This window comes from Sminthopsis crassicaudata, chromosome 1, assembly GCF_048593235.1.
Source record: "Sminthopsis crassicaudata isolate SCR6 chromosome 1, ASM4859323v1, whole genome shotgun sequence".
Lineage (NCBI taxonomy): Eukaryota > Metazoa > Chordata > Mammalia > Dasyuromorphia > Dasyuridae > Sminthopsis > Sminthopsis crassicaudata.
The window spans coordinates 236,000,368-236,017,974 of NC_133617.1; the positions used below are offsets into that span (position 1 = coordinate 236,000,368).

Here is a 17,607-nt window from a genome sequence, read left to right on the forward strand (position 1 = left end):
TTCGTCATGGATTGCAACTGAAGACTCTTCTGCTTTCTCTTTCTCATTTAAGACATTTGTTCCACTTGTCTTCTTATATCTTTAAAAATGATTTCAGGATCTAACACCACTGAAACTCCTTCTAATTAAACTCCTGCTGTCATTTATCATGACCACAGAAATGGAAATCAGAGACTGACATGATGAGCTCCTCTGGCTAGCAAGCATCTGATTCAGAAAGTCATTCTTAATAAACTCTTTTTTCCCCTGGCCATTTACTTTCACTATTTTGTTACTTCCAAGACCTTCAAAAGTGAAAATTTTATTATTATCAATTTTCAAGTTTTCTTCCCCATAACAGCTGATAAATATCCTACTAATATAACTTGCTAATCATATTCCACACACTCTTATTGTCCCTCCCTAGCACCAGCAACCCTAAGCCACTTGCCCACTCCAAGCATTTTCTCTTGTTCTGATATTTGCTACGCCAAGGGCATCAATAAACTCAAGACATTTTATTGCTAGCCATTGTATTTACCTGCTATGATTAGAGAGGAAGAATGTCATGAAATATTTTTATAGTTTGGGTGTTAATGACTTGGGTGTACAGGGAAGTGACATCCAACTTCTCTGAATATTTATGGACTCTGGAAAAGAGGCAATCTGTTATTATGTAAATCTTTATGTAGAGAATGTGGGTGGGGAAGATATCTAAAAATAAAATATTTTAGAACATAGATATTCTGTGCAATATAGCCTGTTGAGTAATAATGATTATATTATCATATGGCTTTAAAGTGTGCTTTAAAGTATACTTTCCTTGCAGTGTTCCTATAGAATACCTAAAGTATTGATCCAGGATTCTGGAAATCAATTTCTATTTCTGAGTCTTTTTTTGGAATTCATTTTCATTCATAGTTTAAGAATAAAATTTTCGATTCCCCATTGGTTTTCTCAACACAAGTTGAGCCTCATAGAAATTTGATATTTCAGAATATGTCATTGCTATAATTTCTTTTTTTTAATTAATAGTTTTTAGTTACCAGATATATGCATGGGCAATTCTATATAATTTCTTACTAAATTTAAATATTGGGAACAAATTGATACTTTGCTTCTAGCCAAACAGAGAAGACTTAGATTTGAAGGGTTAAAATCGCAATTAGGAAATCAGGATCATCACCACTAAATTCTACTGCATATTATGAGTGTGTTGTTTTTCTTGATTTTCATTTCATAAAGGAAAAAAGGCCATTTCTGCCTACCTTGCTTCATTGTGTTTTTAAAATAGATTTTTATTGGTATCTTTTGCTCTGACATGATGAACACTTTCCATTATATCCTTTCACCTTCCCTGTCCGAAAGAGTCATTCTTTATTATAAATAGTAAAAAAGAAGAAAGAAAAAAATCCAGCAAAGTTAGTTAACACCTTGAAAAAGGCTGACATTATATAGGGAGTTATCCCCACCTCTTCAAAAGAAGTTTACATATCTTCTCATATCTCTTCTTTCAAGCCAAAGTTAGTCTTTAAAATTTTATATCATTCAATTTTGATTGTTTTGTTATTGTTTTCATTCTTTCCATTTACACTGTTGCAATATTTTATACATATTTCTGCCTAATTCATTTTGCATCTTATCTGCCTTTCCATATTCTGTTTTATTATATTCATATGATAGAACAATAATATTCCATTGCATTTGTGTACCATATTTTATTTAGCCATTCCTCAATCTCTAATTCTTTGATACCACAGAAAATATTGCTGTAAATATTTTGGTAGATATGGGCCCTTTCATCTTATTTCTGACCTCTTGGAGCATATATCTGCTAATGGATTATTCTCTTTTATGGTACATATTTCATATTCAGTTCACTTCTATTTTTAATTTATTGTGCTTTATGACATAAGATATTGATTTAATTCTCATTTCTGCCAGACTGCTTTCCAGTTTTTCTAGCAATTCTTATCAAAGAGCAATGCTGCTAATTTAGGCAGTTTATAATATGAGCATATAGGTAATGAGATAATTTATATGTTTGAGTTAATTTGTGAAGTCAGTTATTTGTGATTCTTCCTTGTCTAATTTGTTCCATTTATCAACATTTTCTATTTTTTTAACCAGTACCAAGGACTTTTTGATGATTACCACTTAATAATATAGTTTAAGGTCTAGAAGTGCTAATCTTCCTCCCAAACCCCCATTCCTTTCCCAACATTTTTCATTCATTTATATTTTCATACCTAACCTTATATATATATATATATATGATCCTTTGTTCTTCCAAATGAATTTTGTCTAGGTCTTTCAAATCCCTTTGATAGTTTGATTAGTATGGCACTATGTAAATTAATGTTGATAGTATTATCCTTTTTATTATGTCAGGATGATGTGCCCTGAATATTTCTCCAGCTCTTTAAGTTGTTCTTTATTTCTCTTAAGACTGTTTCATAATTAATTTCTACAAATATTTCATGTGCTTTGATCTTGAGCCGTCTTCTCAGTTCCCTTTGCACTACTTCACTTAATAATCTCATTAGCATCCATGGATTCTATTATCATCTCTCTGCTGGTGATTCCCAGATCTGTTTATCTAGCTTTAATCTCTCTCCTAAACTCCAGAATCAGATCTATTAGTGCCTATTAGTCATTTTGAATTGAATGTCCCACAGACATCTTAAAACCAACATGTCCAAAACTGAACTCAATATTTTTCCCCACAAGTCCTCCCTTTTTCTTAATTACCTTGGAATTGTTGAGGATATCACCATTTCCTCACTCACCCAGGCTTACAACCTTGGTATCTTTCTTGACTTTCCATTGTCTCAACCCCCATTTCCAATCTGTTGTCAAAATCTGTCAATTTTATCTTTGTAGCACATCTTGTATGCACTATCTCCTTTTCTTAATATTTTTTTTTGATGAACTTCTTTGGTAAATTGCTTATTTTATGCCTTTGGAGTTATTTTGAATGGAATTTTTCCCTTCTATAACTGGCCTTATGATTTTTGTAATTGTCATACAGAAATGCTGTTGATTTTTGTGGGTTCATTTTGTTGCCTATACCTTTATTGAAATTATTAATCATTCAAATAGATTCTTTACTGATTCCCTAGTAACTTTCAAGTAAAATATCATGCCATCATCAAATAGAGATGACCTGTCTCTTCTTTTTTTATATCTTCATTTCTATTTTATTTCTCTTATCTCAATTGTTGGTGCTAGCCTTTCTAAAACCATGTCATATAACTGCAGGAAAATGTGTTCTGTTGTTTATTTTCCTTATCCTTCTCTTTACTAGAGTTCTGTCATTGTTGTGTCCTGCTTTCTAGAGCCCCCAAGTTGGGGTGACAAAACATATCATTGCCTTCTGGAGCTCCCACAGCGGGGTGATTAAAATATACTTTCCTAGTGGAAAAGTGATGAGGCGGGCCTTTCGAGGATGGTGGAAAAATAGAGTTCGTTTATTTCAAGGGATTTCCCCTTTTTATAATGTAACAAAAACAACTCTGAGAACATAGGGCCACATAAACAATTTGCTATTGTATGTCATTTGCCACCTGGTATCACTCTCCGCTTGCTATCACTCTGCTTCAATCTCAACACAGGTTGTCACCACTCCCTGACTTCTCAGGAAGGCTGAGAACCTTAGGGGAGATGGGGAGCTGAACCAGACATTGCTATCAGGTTCTCTCGGGCAAAAGGGTCTTATTCTTCACCCAGAGTTTCCCTACTGACTGTGACCCTATACATCTGAAGACCTTATTTTTAGGTTCCACATTCACTTTAGAGCTTCATGAGGAAGATATCCCTTAATTCATTTTAAAAAGCATTTTTAGGTACTGTGATGGGTGCTGAAGATACACAACTGAAAATTAATCATGCTACTCCTGTAGTTGGGAAAAATCACTATACCTTTATGCAAGCTCTCTCCTCCCCACCATCATCATTTTCCATAGGTTTAGAGGAGCTCCATCACTGATCATAGGAGTTGTCCAAAATGTTTGTAACACATAAAAAGATTTTTAATTTATAATGACATAAAGACCTATGCAGTATTGATGTTTATTATGTTTGTCTTTTTTTCATATAGATGTGCACCAGGATATTTTGGGAATCCCCAGAAATTTGGAGGTAGCTGCCAACCATGCAATTGCAATAATAATGGACAATTAATCAACTGTGATCCACTGACTGGAGGTAAAATTGACCCATTTATCCATAAATGTTGTTTGAGGTTTCCTTCTCAGGGTGATGCAAAATTACATTCTGGATTCACAAGCAAAAATTTCTAAAAAATATGTGTTAACTGCAAAGTACATGATCTCCCATTTGACAAGTGATTCCCCCTTTCTAAAGTCTTAGTGACTTCTCTAAATACTACTTGTAATTGGGATAGATTTTTTTCTGGAAGAAGTAAAGCAAGAGATAACCAATCTCTAATAGATTCAGCAGTAGTCACAATAGGCTGAAGCTCCTTTTCATCAAAGAAATGTACTCTCATAATATGTTACATTCTAGTCTCATGGTTCTGTTATTATATATTTAACATGATAACCTATATATGCATGTAAATATACAATTGAAATTTGGCAGTTAAATGTTAATTAATTGGGTTACAGGAAAATAATCTCAGAGCCATAAATTTGCATCTGCTGCATAAATAAGCACTGCTTAAATACTTTTCCAAAGTATTATAGTTTGATGAAGTTTCTAAAATAATTAGGATTTATAATATCCCTAAAGAAAGATGTTTTGTTAAATTCAAATAAGTTGCCTTTGAAGATACTTGGACCTACTTATTAAATTTTTTATTAGTGAATTAAATGTAGCATCCCTAAATTATATATACAAGCATTTTACAAACTTAAAAATTACATTAAATATCAATTATCACTATTGTTATGTTATTCTTACAATTTTATGAAGTTTAGGTAATAATAGTATTGGGAGAAATAACTGTCATACTATTCTTTTGTATTTCTTATTTTGTAAATTACTTATCGAACAAAAATAAGATGCAAGTGCCTATTCTTTATGGTCACAGATAGTATCTTTAGGACAGCTCCAGTAGTGGATATTATGAACACCTATTATCATCATCAACATCTTTATATAAAGGTAGCATTACTAATAGATAGCTGGCCTTGAAGCAAGTAAGACCTTGGACAAATACCTGCATAGGCAACTTACTGTGTTTGATAATCCCTATTCTACCCTACTCCCTCTGCCAATCTCATTCTCAGTCTCACATCTCCAACTGTCTTTCAGACATTTTGAACTGGATGGTCGATATATCCAACATTAAATTATTATTTTGTTTTATTTGTTTTTTTTAGTATTAAAGCTTTTATTTTCAAAACATGTGCATAAATAAATTTGAACATTAACCCTTAAAAAACCTTATGTTCCAAATTTTTCCCTTCATTCCCTTACTTTTTCCCTAGATGATAAGTAATCCAATATATGTTAAACATACAATTCTTCTATACATATTTTCACAATCATCATGTTGCACAAGAAAAATCAGATCAAAAAGGAAAAAAATGAGAAGGAAAACAAAATGCAAGCAAACAACAAAAAGAGTAAAAATACAATGTATACACCTAAATTTATTATTTTTTCACCTGACACTCCTCACTTTAAAATATCCTTACTATCATGGAGGACAACTCATCCTCCTAGTGCCTCAAGCTTATAACTTCTACTCCTCATTCTCTCTCACTCCCAATATTCAGTCTGTAACCAAGCCCATTGATTTCTCCTTTGTAATATATCTCAAATACGGCCCTTTTCCTCCTCTGATACTGCCACCGTTCCGGTGCTTGGACTATTTGAAAAGTCTGCTTCAAACTTCCTGTCTGATCCACCCTCCATTTAGCCACCAATGTGATTTTTCTAAAGCCAAGGTCTGAACATGTCATCATCCTACTCTACAACCCTTAGTGACTCCACATATTCTCCAAAATCAAATACAAAAATCTCCTGGAATTCAAAGCCCTTCATAGCTCTGTCCCCTTCTACCTTTCCAGTCTTCTTTTACCTTACTTCCTATAATATACTTTTCCAACCATACCTCTTTGTTGTTCCTTGAATAAGACATTCAATCTCTGGGCTCTAAATATTTTATCCAGCCATTTCTTAATGTCTAGAATGTGTTCCTTCCTCATCTCTGCCTTCCCTGGTGTCCTTAAGTCCCAGCTTTTACAGGAAGCCTTTTTATCCCATCTTAATTCCAATGTCTTCCCTCTGTTAATTGTCTCTTATTTACCTTGTACAGAGCATGTTTGTAAATATTTACTTCTTGCCTCCTCCTTTAGATTGTGAATTCTTTGAGGGAAGACTTTGACTCTCACTTCTTTTCATGCTCCCAGAGATTAGTATAAAGTATTAGTATAAAGGCATCTTATAGTAGGCACTTAATAAATGTTAATTGACTGACTGGAAACCTATAAACACATAGCTATCCAAAGACGTACAGCAATTTTTAAAAGACTAAGTATTTGGAATGCTGAGAAAGAGGAAGAAGAGGGTCAGGACAAAAGTGTCTATATAGCCAGATGAAGTTTGTCTAGAAAGGTTTCAGAGAATAAGTAATATCATGCAGAATTCCAAGAAGTCTGTTGGATTTTTTTCTTAGAAAAGGATAAAGAAATATTCCAGATAGCAGAAAAAAGTGTTTTAAGATGAAGGGCATAGTAGAAAGAGCTGTGGTAGACTTATTGAGCCATGTTCCTTAATGATGATTTATAAGTTCAGAGTGTTGATTCCTCCAGAGAATAGGGGCAGAAAACCTCCAACTTTCCTTACTTTTTTTCTATATAAAGTTGTGCAGTTTACTTAATTTTTTTGGGGGGGAGACTGAGTTTCCTCATCAATAATTTAAGGGGTAGAGCTAAAAGACCATCACAATTCCTTCCCTGTATAAATCCTACCAGAATGACAAATGGTATAGAATAGAGATGGGATGCAGTGAGGAATGTCCAAGGGATCACTCCACTCCTTGCTAAAGAGAAGAATTCTTGATGTAAGACAAGCTGTAGAATAAAAAAAAAGTGAACATTTGGGAAAAGGACACAGATTGAGGTAAGGAGCCTCAAAATGGTGGATCTGGAGACTTAATTTGATGTGATAGCAATTGGAGAGAGAGATTCCAGGAGAGAGCATTTATATAATCAGAATGACATTTGAGGAACTCGAATGACTCGGTGATCCCTGCTGGGGTTATATGAGTGAAGCCAGAGGCAAGGGAGGCTGAGGTGGAGGCTTCCACAGCATTCCACAGAGAAATTAATAAGACTAGCATGTGATCTATAGTTTTGGTAATGGAAAGAAATGGACAGACCCAGGAATAATGACAATAAAGATAATTTCCCCAGCTTACCTTTTCCAGAAGTGAAATCAAAACATAAAGGTTAAATTGTAAACTGTTATATAATGTCTTTTCTGTTTATTTTGACTTCTGAATTCCTGAAAATTCTGATTTCAGATTGTATTAATCAAGAACCCAAAGATGGAGGCCCTGAAGAATGTGATGGTGAGAAAAGAAATGCTTTCCCCTTTGTTGGACAAGTCACTTAATTTTTGTAGAATTCATTTTTCTTAACTATAAAATGGGAAGATTTTTGTCCCAGATTCTTAAACTATGATTCAAAACCTGATATGGGGTCATGTAACTGAATGTGAGGGGTCACAAATTATGATTTATTATCAGTAAATGTTTGATTTGCATACATTTTATACATTTATATGTCCAGGGTCATGTAAAAAATTCTTAGGCAAAAAGGAGTCACAAGTGGAAAAAGTATAAGAAGCCTCTTATTGCAAATATAATTCTATAATATTGTGCTATACTCCTACATTTCCCAGTTCTGGTATATTTATTTGTTGTATTAGCATTGCTATAGGCATGTTGCAAGGAGAATACTAATCCCCCTCCATTCAAAATGATTAAAGATGGAAGAGCAACCTTTCCTATTAGAAATGACTACTGTGTTCCTCACTAAGAAGCCTAAGTGTATTGCATCATTGTTTTCCTTTGTTTGTGGTCTTTGTATAGACTGTGATAGCTGTGTGATGACTCTCCTGAAGGACCTGGGAAAAATGAATGATGAACTTCGACTGGTCAAATCACAGCTCCAGAGTACTACTGCAAGTGCCGCCACTCTGGAGCAAATGAAGCGCTTGGAAACCCAGACCAAAGACCTGAGGGTAAGAACTTTTAAATAAGGAGAGAGAACTTTGAAAGAAACTGACTTTTCTTTAGGTTAGGGCATATTCCACTCATTCCATATCCCAAATATAGTGTTATTTATAGGATGTGGTAGTAAACATGAGCCTCACTATTTTTAATTTTCTCTGCTAATCTTTGATGCATTCAGCCAGTTGTTCAATATCATTAGTCAGCCAGCTAACATTTATTGAGCTCCTACTATATAGGGAACTTGAAAATGATGAAAAGTTAACCTGATGATTAAAGAATTTTAATTACCAGGGGAAGCTGTTTTCTATGCAGTTATTCCCAAAGTTGAAAGTAATTTCCATATTGTACAAGAGAAAATAAGGCTCTGAATTAACGAGTTTTCATTACAGGGATCTTCTTCATCAAGAATTCCTAAATTCAAATATATGGCTTTTCCTTACATGGTCCTAAGAATACCTCTGAGTTTATTTACATGCACAAAAATGACAATTATTGTCTTATTGGTAGAGTGTAGAACACAACAACAACTTTTTGCAATACTGGTGTTTTGTATATTTTGCATGATTGTAAACATATAGCTGATATAAAATTTGCTTACCATCTCAGGAAGAGAGCAGGGGAGGAAAGATGGAAAGAATTTGGAACTCAAAAATTTTAAAAATGAGTGTTAACATTGTTTTTATGTGTAATTTTGGGAAAATAAAATATTATTTTTAATCTATCTAAAAAAAGATTGATATTTTGAAACTCCTAGGAAGTCTGCCACTTTGGGGATATATATAGAGATATAGATATAGACATAATGATGTAAATTTCCTGTATGTCACAGTATAAGGAACTGTAGTCTGTACCAGAAAAGGAATAGTCAGGCTTGAGAAGAAACTTGGGAATAGTTGCTGATTTACTTTGCTTCAATGTGAGGAATTTGTATAATTTTTATTCTTAAAGAGCCATCATTTTCAACAAATCTTGACACATCTAATGCAATTTTATATCCAAGATAAAAATAGATTTCTTTTAGAGGAATGATCTCTAGGAGAAGGGATTTTTCCTGACATCTCCAGAATCAGTTAGGATCATAGGAAGTTCACCTTGATTTTTCATGGAAAGGTGTTCAAGAGGAAACCTTATAGAAACAATTCAAGGCATCTTCCTGGCATGTGAGTTCTTGATGTTGGTGCCAGCAGACTATAAGCTCTGGCAGATCTATACAAGCTGGAGAGGTTTTGAGTTTAGGCTTGATAGTGAGGGATATGTTCCTGTCATTTGAGGAATAGGAAAGTTATTAGCTCCTTTCTCATTAGCATATCTAAGATAGCATGTGTTGCTTTATATTCATCCTCCATAGTTCTCTCTCTAAAGGCGGATATCCTATCAGGACACTCCTGGACTAGATCATCTTTAAACTTGTAGTTCTGACATTTTATGATTCATATAGTATCAGCAATCAGGGTCATTACCTCCTTTCTCATTAGCATATTTAAGAATGAAAAAATTCCAGCAATTTAAATGGGACTTGGAAATTCCCAATGGAGAATCACCATCTCTTTGAACAACTCAAACCTCAATAGACCCTTGGTCTATTTCCCCCACCTACCTTATTTTAGAACCAGATCCTTGTTGATATTGAGAACATAACTGATATCATGTCTTTGCAAGAAACATTTATATTCTTCTAATCAGGGAGTGGGAGAAGTAAGGGAAAGAAGGTGGGAGAACATTTTGAACTGAATTTTTTTTAAAGTTAAAAATAAATAATAATTTTTTTTAAAAGTATCCTGCCATTTTCAGTAGGTGGAAGAGAGAATAAAAGGAAAGAATTTGGAATTCAAAAATATTTTTGAATTAATAACACATATTTTTAAAAAGAGAAATCATACCGATTTTATAAAATTAATGCTGGTAGTTTTAAAGTGAATCTATAGCAAAAACAGGCTGTCTGGGCTTTGACTTCCTATTTAACAGAGAGGTTAAATTTTGCTTTATTCTCAGAATCATTTGCTCAACTATCAGTCTGCTATTTCAAGTCATGGATCAAAAGTAGATGCCCTGGAAAAAAGCCTTAACAGTCTGAATCAGGATTTTGAGACCTTACAAGAAAAGGTAATGTATATAGGCAATATTTAGAGTAATTTCTTTGCTTACTCTGAAGGACTTATGCTAAAAATGCTATCCAAATCCATAGAAAGTCTAAATATAGACTGAAATATAGACTGAAGCATCCTTTTTTTTTTTTTTTTTTTTTTTAACTTTCTTTTTTTCTTTAGGGTTTGGGTTATTTTTTGTTGCTATTATTGTTTTGTTTTGTTTTGTTTTGTTTTGTTTTGTTTTGGAGGGGGAGAGATCTATGTTTTCTTTTGCAACATAACTTTTATAGAAACGTTTTACACAGCTTCATGTGGGCCTTCTCAGGGCCTTACATATAACTGGGGAATTTTTTTTTAAGAAAGTAATTATATCATTTTAAATTTGGAATGCTTCACAATCTGGTCACTTTCTTACCTTTCCTGTCTTCTTATACATTATTCTCCTCTACCCATCCAAAATAGAGCCAAATAGGCACTTATATCCTGCTAGATGAAAGGAAAAGTACTACAATTCCATCTTTGTCCCTCTCTTAAATGCTCTCAATTTTTACAGCCAACTCTTTAGAATTCTTGGTTACTCTTATGACTTAGTTCTAATACCATTTTCTACAAGAGGCATTTTTAAGTTTTTCTAATTGCTGATACTTTCCTCCTTTAAGTTATCCTCCATTTATTCTGCGTATGACATGTATTAGGATTTAAATTCCTTTAATAAGTGCTTAATAAATGTTTTTTTATTGATTAATGAAAAAGTTTAGAATGTTTACCATCAATCAATTTAATTAATTTTTAATTGTTTGAATTTCTATACAGGTTCAAATAAATTCAAGGAAAGCCCAGACATTATATAACACTGTTGCTCAGACAAATCAAAATGCGAAACAGCTGGATACTAGGATACAAAATGTCATCAGAGATGTTCATGGTAATGATCTTTTCTTACTTTTGCTCAGATGTTTTGTTTTATACAATCATTTTGAATTTTGAAATAGCTTTATGTTTGGGTTCAACATTTTAGCTAGTGCTTTCCCTATGCTGATTATCTTCAATTTCTACATTTGCATATGATTTTCCCCATGAGATTGAGGACAGATATCTTTTGCCTTTCTTTGCATACTCAGTGCTTAGCACAGGGCCTGGCACTTACTAGGTACTCATTCATTGACTTATTGAACTAACAATACTACCAATTTAAACATAAAAATCCATCCCCAAAATAAAGCAATTCAAAATTTCCTCTTACAAATTTCCAACTTTCCAAGTTTAATGAAATATATAATCTTTCAGTTCTCCTGAAACAGATCTCTGGGACAGATGGTGATGGAAACGCCTTACCCTCGGGTGACTTTTCCAGAAAACTGGCTGAAGCTAACCGTATGATGAGGGAAATGAGAAATCGAGACTTCAGAGAGCAACTGAGAAAAGCAGAAGCTGAAAAAATTGAGGCACAACTCTGTAAGTTTCATTCTTCATTTTGTATTCCATGCTATTTAGTTTTGACAAATAAAAGGCTAGGAAATGTATTTAGTCCCAGTTGGTGGGTAGAATGCCTAGACTTTTCAATAAGATGTTACTTCTATTAATTATATTCAGATTAATTTATTATTGATGAAAAGAATTCTGAAAGAAGAGTAAGAACATTTTTCTTGCTTTTAAGCTTTTTCTTTTAAAAATATGTGTATAGTTTTCAATATTCACTTTTTCAAAACATTGTGTTCCAATTTTTTTTCCTTCTCTTCTCCCTATCTCCTCCCCTAGATGACAAGTAATCCAATATATGTTGAATATAAGCAATTACAAGAACATTTTCAATCAATATTTATTATCTGCTACTAGTATGACACCATTCTAAATGCTGGGATGCAAAAAAGAGGCAAAAGATAGTTCCTGGTGTCAAGGAGCTTGCAGTCTAATATGGAAGACATAAACAAAATATGTACAAACTATATACAGGATAAATAGAAAATAATAAATAAAAGCAAGGCACTGGAATCAAACAGGATTAGAGAAGACGTCTAGTAAAAGAGGGGATTTTAGTTGGAACTTAAAGGAAGTCAGGGAAATCAGTGGTTAAAACAGGAGAGGAAAAAATGTTCCAGGTATGAAGGATAGCCAGAAAAAAATGCAGGGAGCTAAGAGATGGAGTGTCTTCTTCCTTTAACAACCAGGAAGTCATTGTCACTGGAGTATGGCTTGGGGAGTAAAGCATGAGAAGACTAGAAAGGTAAAAAGGGGCTGGGTTACAAAGGGCTTTGAATGTCAAGCATTAGAAGCAACAGAGAGCCATTTTTCCTATATTGAAACTATGATAAAAGGCCTCAAATATAATTTAAAAATAGAAAGAATTTTTCATTTGAAAGCACTTACTATCTAGTTCAACCACATCAAAAGTTAGCAATTGGTTTCTTTTCTCTTTTAGCCACAATTCTCCTTTTTCCCTTCCTTTAACATGTCCAGGCAGCTAGGTATCATATTGGATAGAGTACTGGATTGGGACTACAAAAGACCCGAGTTCCCAACCTGCTTTTATCACTGTATGAACCCTGAGCAAGTCTATTAACTTATCTCCATCTCAGTTTCCTAATCTGTAAAATAGAAATAATAATAATAGCATCTACTAATTTGATTGTGTTTTAGCACCAAATTAAGAGATTGATGTGAGGCAACTGGCACCAAATGTTGGTGTTTGGTCGTGTGAAGAATTCACAATGGCCATTCTCATTGGCAAAAGGTAGACTTATTTATGAAAAGAGGTTACAGACAAAATGAAGAGGTAAAATAGATACCAGGAATGGAAAATATGAATTAGATTTGAGAGAGCATATAGTTAGCTAGGAAAGGAGTTTTAACAATTAAAAATGGAAAAGACAAGTTCCCCAGTGGAACTCACAATTAACCAGGACAAAGGAAATACTCCATGAGGAATACTCCATTGACTGGCAGACTAAATCCTAAGAGGGATTCAGTACTTTAAAAGAGTTAATTTGCTACAAGAAAGAGAAAGACATCATGAGGAATGATGGGGGGATGAGAGGGAAGACACTATGAGGCAAAGGGAAGTGGGGAGGAAAAAGACACTAGAAGGCAGAGTGCCCTGGAGGGCTTAACCCAACAGGAGTTCAGCCAAGATGGAATGGGCCATGGACAGATTTATAGGAGAAATTTAACCTCAGAGTTTTGACATAATTTGAATTTCTGACTAGACACAGCAAGATGGGGCTACCAGACCACCAAAGGGTGGGACTATAAGGTTAAAGTGATTCCCATCAGTGTCCTTACCTGAGGAGTAATATTCTCAATATTTTCTCTGCAACCCCCACCTAGTAACCCTACCTTTATAGGATTTTCGTGAGGATCAAATGAGATAATAAATATAAAGTGTCTTGAAACCCTCAAAGTACTATGCAGAGACTTGCTTTATTATTGTTGTTCTTAGTCAATTCAATTTTCCTCTTCTTTCCTTCTGTCAAATCATCTTCATCATTCAGTTGGTTAATCATTTTCCTATAATACAGATTCTGATATTCTTACAATTAATAAAAAGGCATATTATGAGAAACAATAATAAATAATTAGAATTAAGGGATTCAATGTTTTAATTCATTTTAATTCAATATTGTGATGACCATTTACCAAATCAGTCCCCTTCATGCCTTATTATTGCCACTTATCATCCCAGAGAGTGACATTTGTAATTAATATATTCAGAAGGAGAATAGTGGAATAGTACATCTTTTATAAGTTCAGATTTTATAATGGTTGGTTGACTCTCAGCATTTCTATTTAAATTTCATTTTAGTCTTTTTTTAATCTCAAGGAATATATTATGTTTCAGCAACAGGTCTGATTTCTGCATTGTTATGTTCTTAGTATGCATAAAAACTAATATGTAAATTAGGGCAGCTAGGTGACACAATAGAGTCCTGGGCTTGGAGTTCAAATCTGGCCTCAAACACTTCCTAGATGTGTGATCTTGGGCAAGTCACTTTACCTTGTTTGCCTCAGTTTCCTCATCTTTCAAATAAGGTGGAGAAAGAAATAGCAAGCCATTGAACCCCAAATGGGATTAGGAAAAGTCATATATGACTACACTGACAAGCAACACAACAAAAATATGTAAATCAAAGTCTGCTAAGTCATGAGACTTGCTTTATTATTTTAGATTTTGTTTTTTGGATGCTGGATGCTGTGTCTTCCAGGCTCTAAAATGGAAAACTTAGGCTATTAGATATACTATCAGCTTGCCTTCCCCAATGACACATATCTTTTCAAAATGTCATCTTATAGTGCTAAATCGTATTCAGAGTAGCCTGAAAATCCACCAGGCAGAAAACCATGACCTTGTGAAAAGTGTACGAGATTCTCTAAATGAATATGAAGCCAAAATCAATGACCTCCGCAAAGCTCTGCAAGAAGCTACCCTTCAAACAAAGCTAGCCAATGGTCTCAACCAAGCTAATGATCGATCCCTGGAAGACATTAAGGTAATCTCACAATTGGACATTACCTTTTTTTTCCCTTATATTTATTAAAAGGGCAAAGGAAGTCGGGGTCTCTGCTGTTTTCAAACTGGGATAACAGCTGTAAGATATCTCTGTAAATATGTATTTGCTTACATCATCCCTATCTTCCAGTCACACAGAGGCAAAAATGAGACATTGAGTATATTTTTGGTAAAATAATAATAATAATGATAAGCAAGATTATAGTTCCTACCTTTTAGGGCCAAGAAGAAATTTTAATCCATGAATCATGCACAACTGAAAGCAGGGAAAATAATTTCACACCCACTCACACCTGATAGAGTACAAGGAGTCCTCTAGTGAATAATGTATCATACATACTGGATGAGAATTCATACAGTGTACCTACACTTCAAAGACCTTATTCCATTTGAAGAGAATTAACTTTGTGAATCATTGCATTATTATCATCATCATGAAAAATGATCTCCCTACCTCCATTTCTCTCTATTTTCCACACAGCTGCCACAGTGATCTTCTTTAGGCACAGTTCTACCATATCACCTCCTTTAAAAAAACAAACAGTCTGTCAGTGGGTCCCCATTGTCTGTAAAATAAAATACATCCTCTTTAGCCTGTCATTTAAGGCTTTCTGCAATTTGGCTTCCACCACCTTTTTCAATCTTATTTGACTTTTCTCCATGACCTTTTTTAGTGAAACTGAAAGAGTAGCTATTACCTGATCCCATCCTGCATCTTCCTGCATTTGTACATTTGCACAAATCTTTCTCCTCTTTTCCAATCTTCTCTAGGTAAAGAAAACCTTCCCAGACTCCTTTGCATTTTCTTATAAAAGATATTGTTGTTGTTACAAGGAGCACAGTCTGGTTTTGCAAGGTTTGTGTCCTTTGGCCCTCTCACCAACCTGCTCACCATCTTCTGGAGATACTCCAGGAGGTCAAAGTCCTTAAAATATGACATCTGAAACTGAAGATAACACTTGAGATGTGATATAACAAGGACAGAGCAAAAGACAGAGGGACTAGCATTTTTCTCATTTTTTACTACTAATGTTCTTTTGGCAACCATGTCACACTATGTTGAGCTTGAAATCTACTAAAATTCCCAAATATGCAATGCCTAGTTAACATTGGTGCTTGTTAAGATTGACTGATTGAAAGCTTCACATAGAGCAAAACTTTTTCTTTGCACCCAAGAAATCTTTTTATATGACCTGAGTATGTAGGTATATAAAATAGCTCAAACATTTACTGATGATAAGTCACAATTTTGTGATCTACCATTCAGTTATGGGACCCCATATGGGGTAATAACCCATAGTTTAAAAAACTAGGATGTAGAGGATAGTATCTAATCTGAGTTCAGAAAGAAATAGGGATTCTAAGAGATAGAAGTGAGAAGAGAATGAGTGCATTTTAGAAATGAGGGACAACTGGCGAAAGGTACAGAGAAAGGAGGTAATATGTCATATATCAGAAAATTTGCTTGGCTGAGCCACAGAGAATAATGTAAACAAAGGGAATAAAGTAAACAAAGCAGATAAGAGTTGAGTAGTTCTGCCTTCTGGGCATCAGTCTTTACCATTCTCCCATCCATTCTGAGAACCTGTTCCATTTCTGCTTTGTTCTTCCTCTTGCTGCTATTATTGTTTATAAAGTCCCTTTTGCTTTACAAGATTCATACTATTGTTTTATTCATTCCAACTTATCTGCTCTTGCTTTTCTGTCTTCTACATATACCCATTCAAAATCCAAATTGATTCATGAGATTCCTTTGAATTCACATTAGTCTCTTTAAGCAACTTTCCATTTTCTTTCTCATCACAATTATATTTATGTCCTAATGATTTCTCCTTGAAAACTTCTCATCTTACTTTACTTAACTTTCCTGTAGAATATTAGCCCACTGAATCTTTTCTGAGTGTCCTTTCTCTGAATGTTTTGAAATTTCCCCTACCAAAATCTTGGATATTAATAAACTACATTTAACTTTCTCTCTTACTCTGTCATCAATTCCTCTCAAAGTTATCAACATTTCTAATTCAGCAATTAGCTCTTCTTTGTTGATCAGAATCTTGTCTAGAATAGGGCTTCATCTTGTTGAAAAATGGAATTATTATTGAGGGAATTCAAACTCCAGCAGATGATTAAATATTTCAAATAGCTCTTCCATAGTTACTATAGCATGCCTGATGTATAGTTTCCCAAATTGCTTGTGTACTTCTTCCTTAAATTGAAGAATTCTATAGACTTTCCCATTACATCATGGTTTCTGTTTCTTCCTCCATTGATCCCCAGCAAAATGCACTTCCTTCCCACTCCTGAGTACTTGATTATTTTCACATGCATATACCAATGTGAAAGTATATTCTTGGGAACTCAAATAGCATTCCAGACTACCATATAATTTTCCAGATCATTGCTTAGGTCATCTCATTGAAGAAAACAATTTAAGAAATTAAAAGATAGTTGAACCTGTAAAGGCATCAATTGAACTTTTTAAATATTTCCTGCTATCTCCTTGTTGTTGGTTCTTTTGCTGTTAATAAAGCTAGGCTCTAAAGTTACATCTCTTCATCCTCAGAGACGTATTAAGGAAATGAGCTCCCTACAAAGTGAATTCAATAAATACCTCACCACTGCTGAATCATCTTTGTCACAGACCAACAGTGTTCTCCAACTGATGAAGAAAAGCCAAGAGGTAAAATAAATGTTTATGATTTTTTTAAGTGAAAGCATTTTAGTTATATCATGAAGAAAATGTGCTAGATTTTTTTCAAGTGTTTAGAGAAAACCATATCCCAGATAAATTGATCTATTCTGTTCCCTGATTTGCCATTCTATCTCCA

The 17,607-nt window shown here is 34.0% G+C and overlaps 1 protein-coding gene across 1 annotated transcript in view; it reads left to right on the top strand.

The window, feature by feature from the left end:
- The window catches only part of LAMA3 (laminin subunit alpha 3), a 309,755-nt gene that overhangs the window by 254,150 nt on the left and 37,998 nt on the right, over positions 1–17,607 (top strand). Inside the window, 8 exon segments of the mRNA XM_074276692.1 lie at positions 4,079–4,185; positions 7,475–7,522; positions 8,045–8,196; positions 10,181–10,291; positions 11,089–11,200; positions 11,563–11,730; positions 14,563–14,759; positions 17,343–17,459. Of these exon segments, the coding sequence (XP_074132793.1) occupies positions 4,079–4,185; positions 7,475–7,522; positions 8,045–8,196; positions 10,181–10,291; positions 11,089–11,200; positions 11,563–11,730; positions 14,563–14,759; positions 17,343–17,459 (1,012 nt within the window).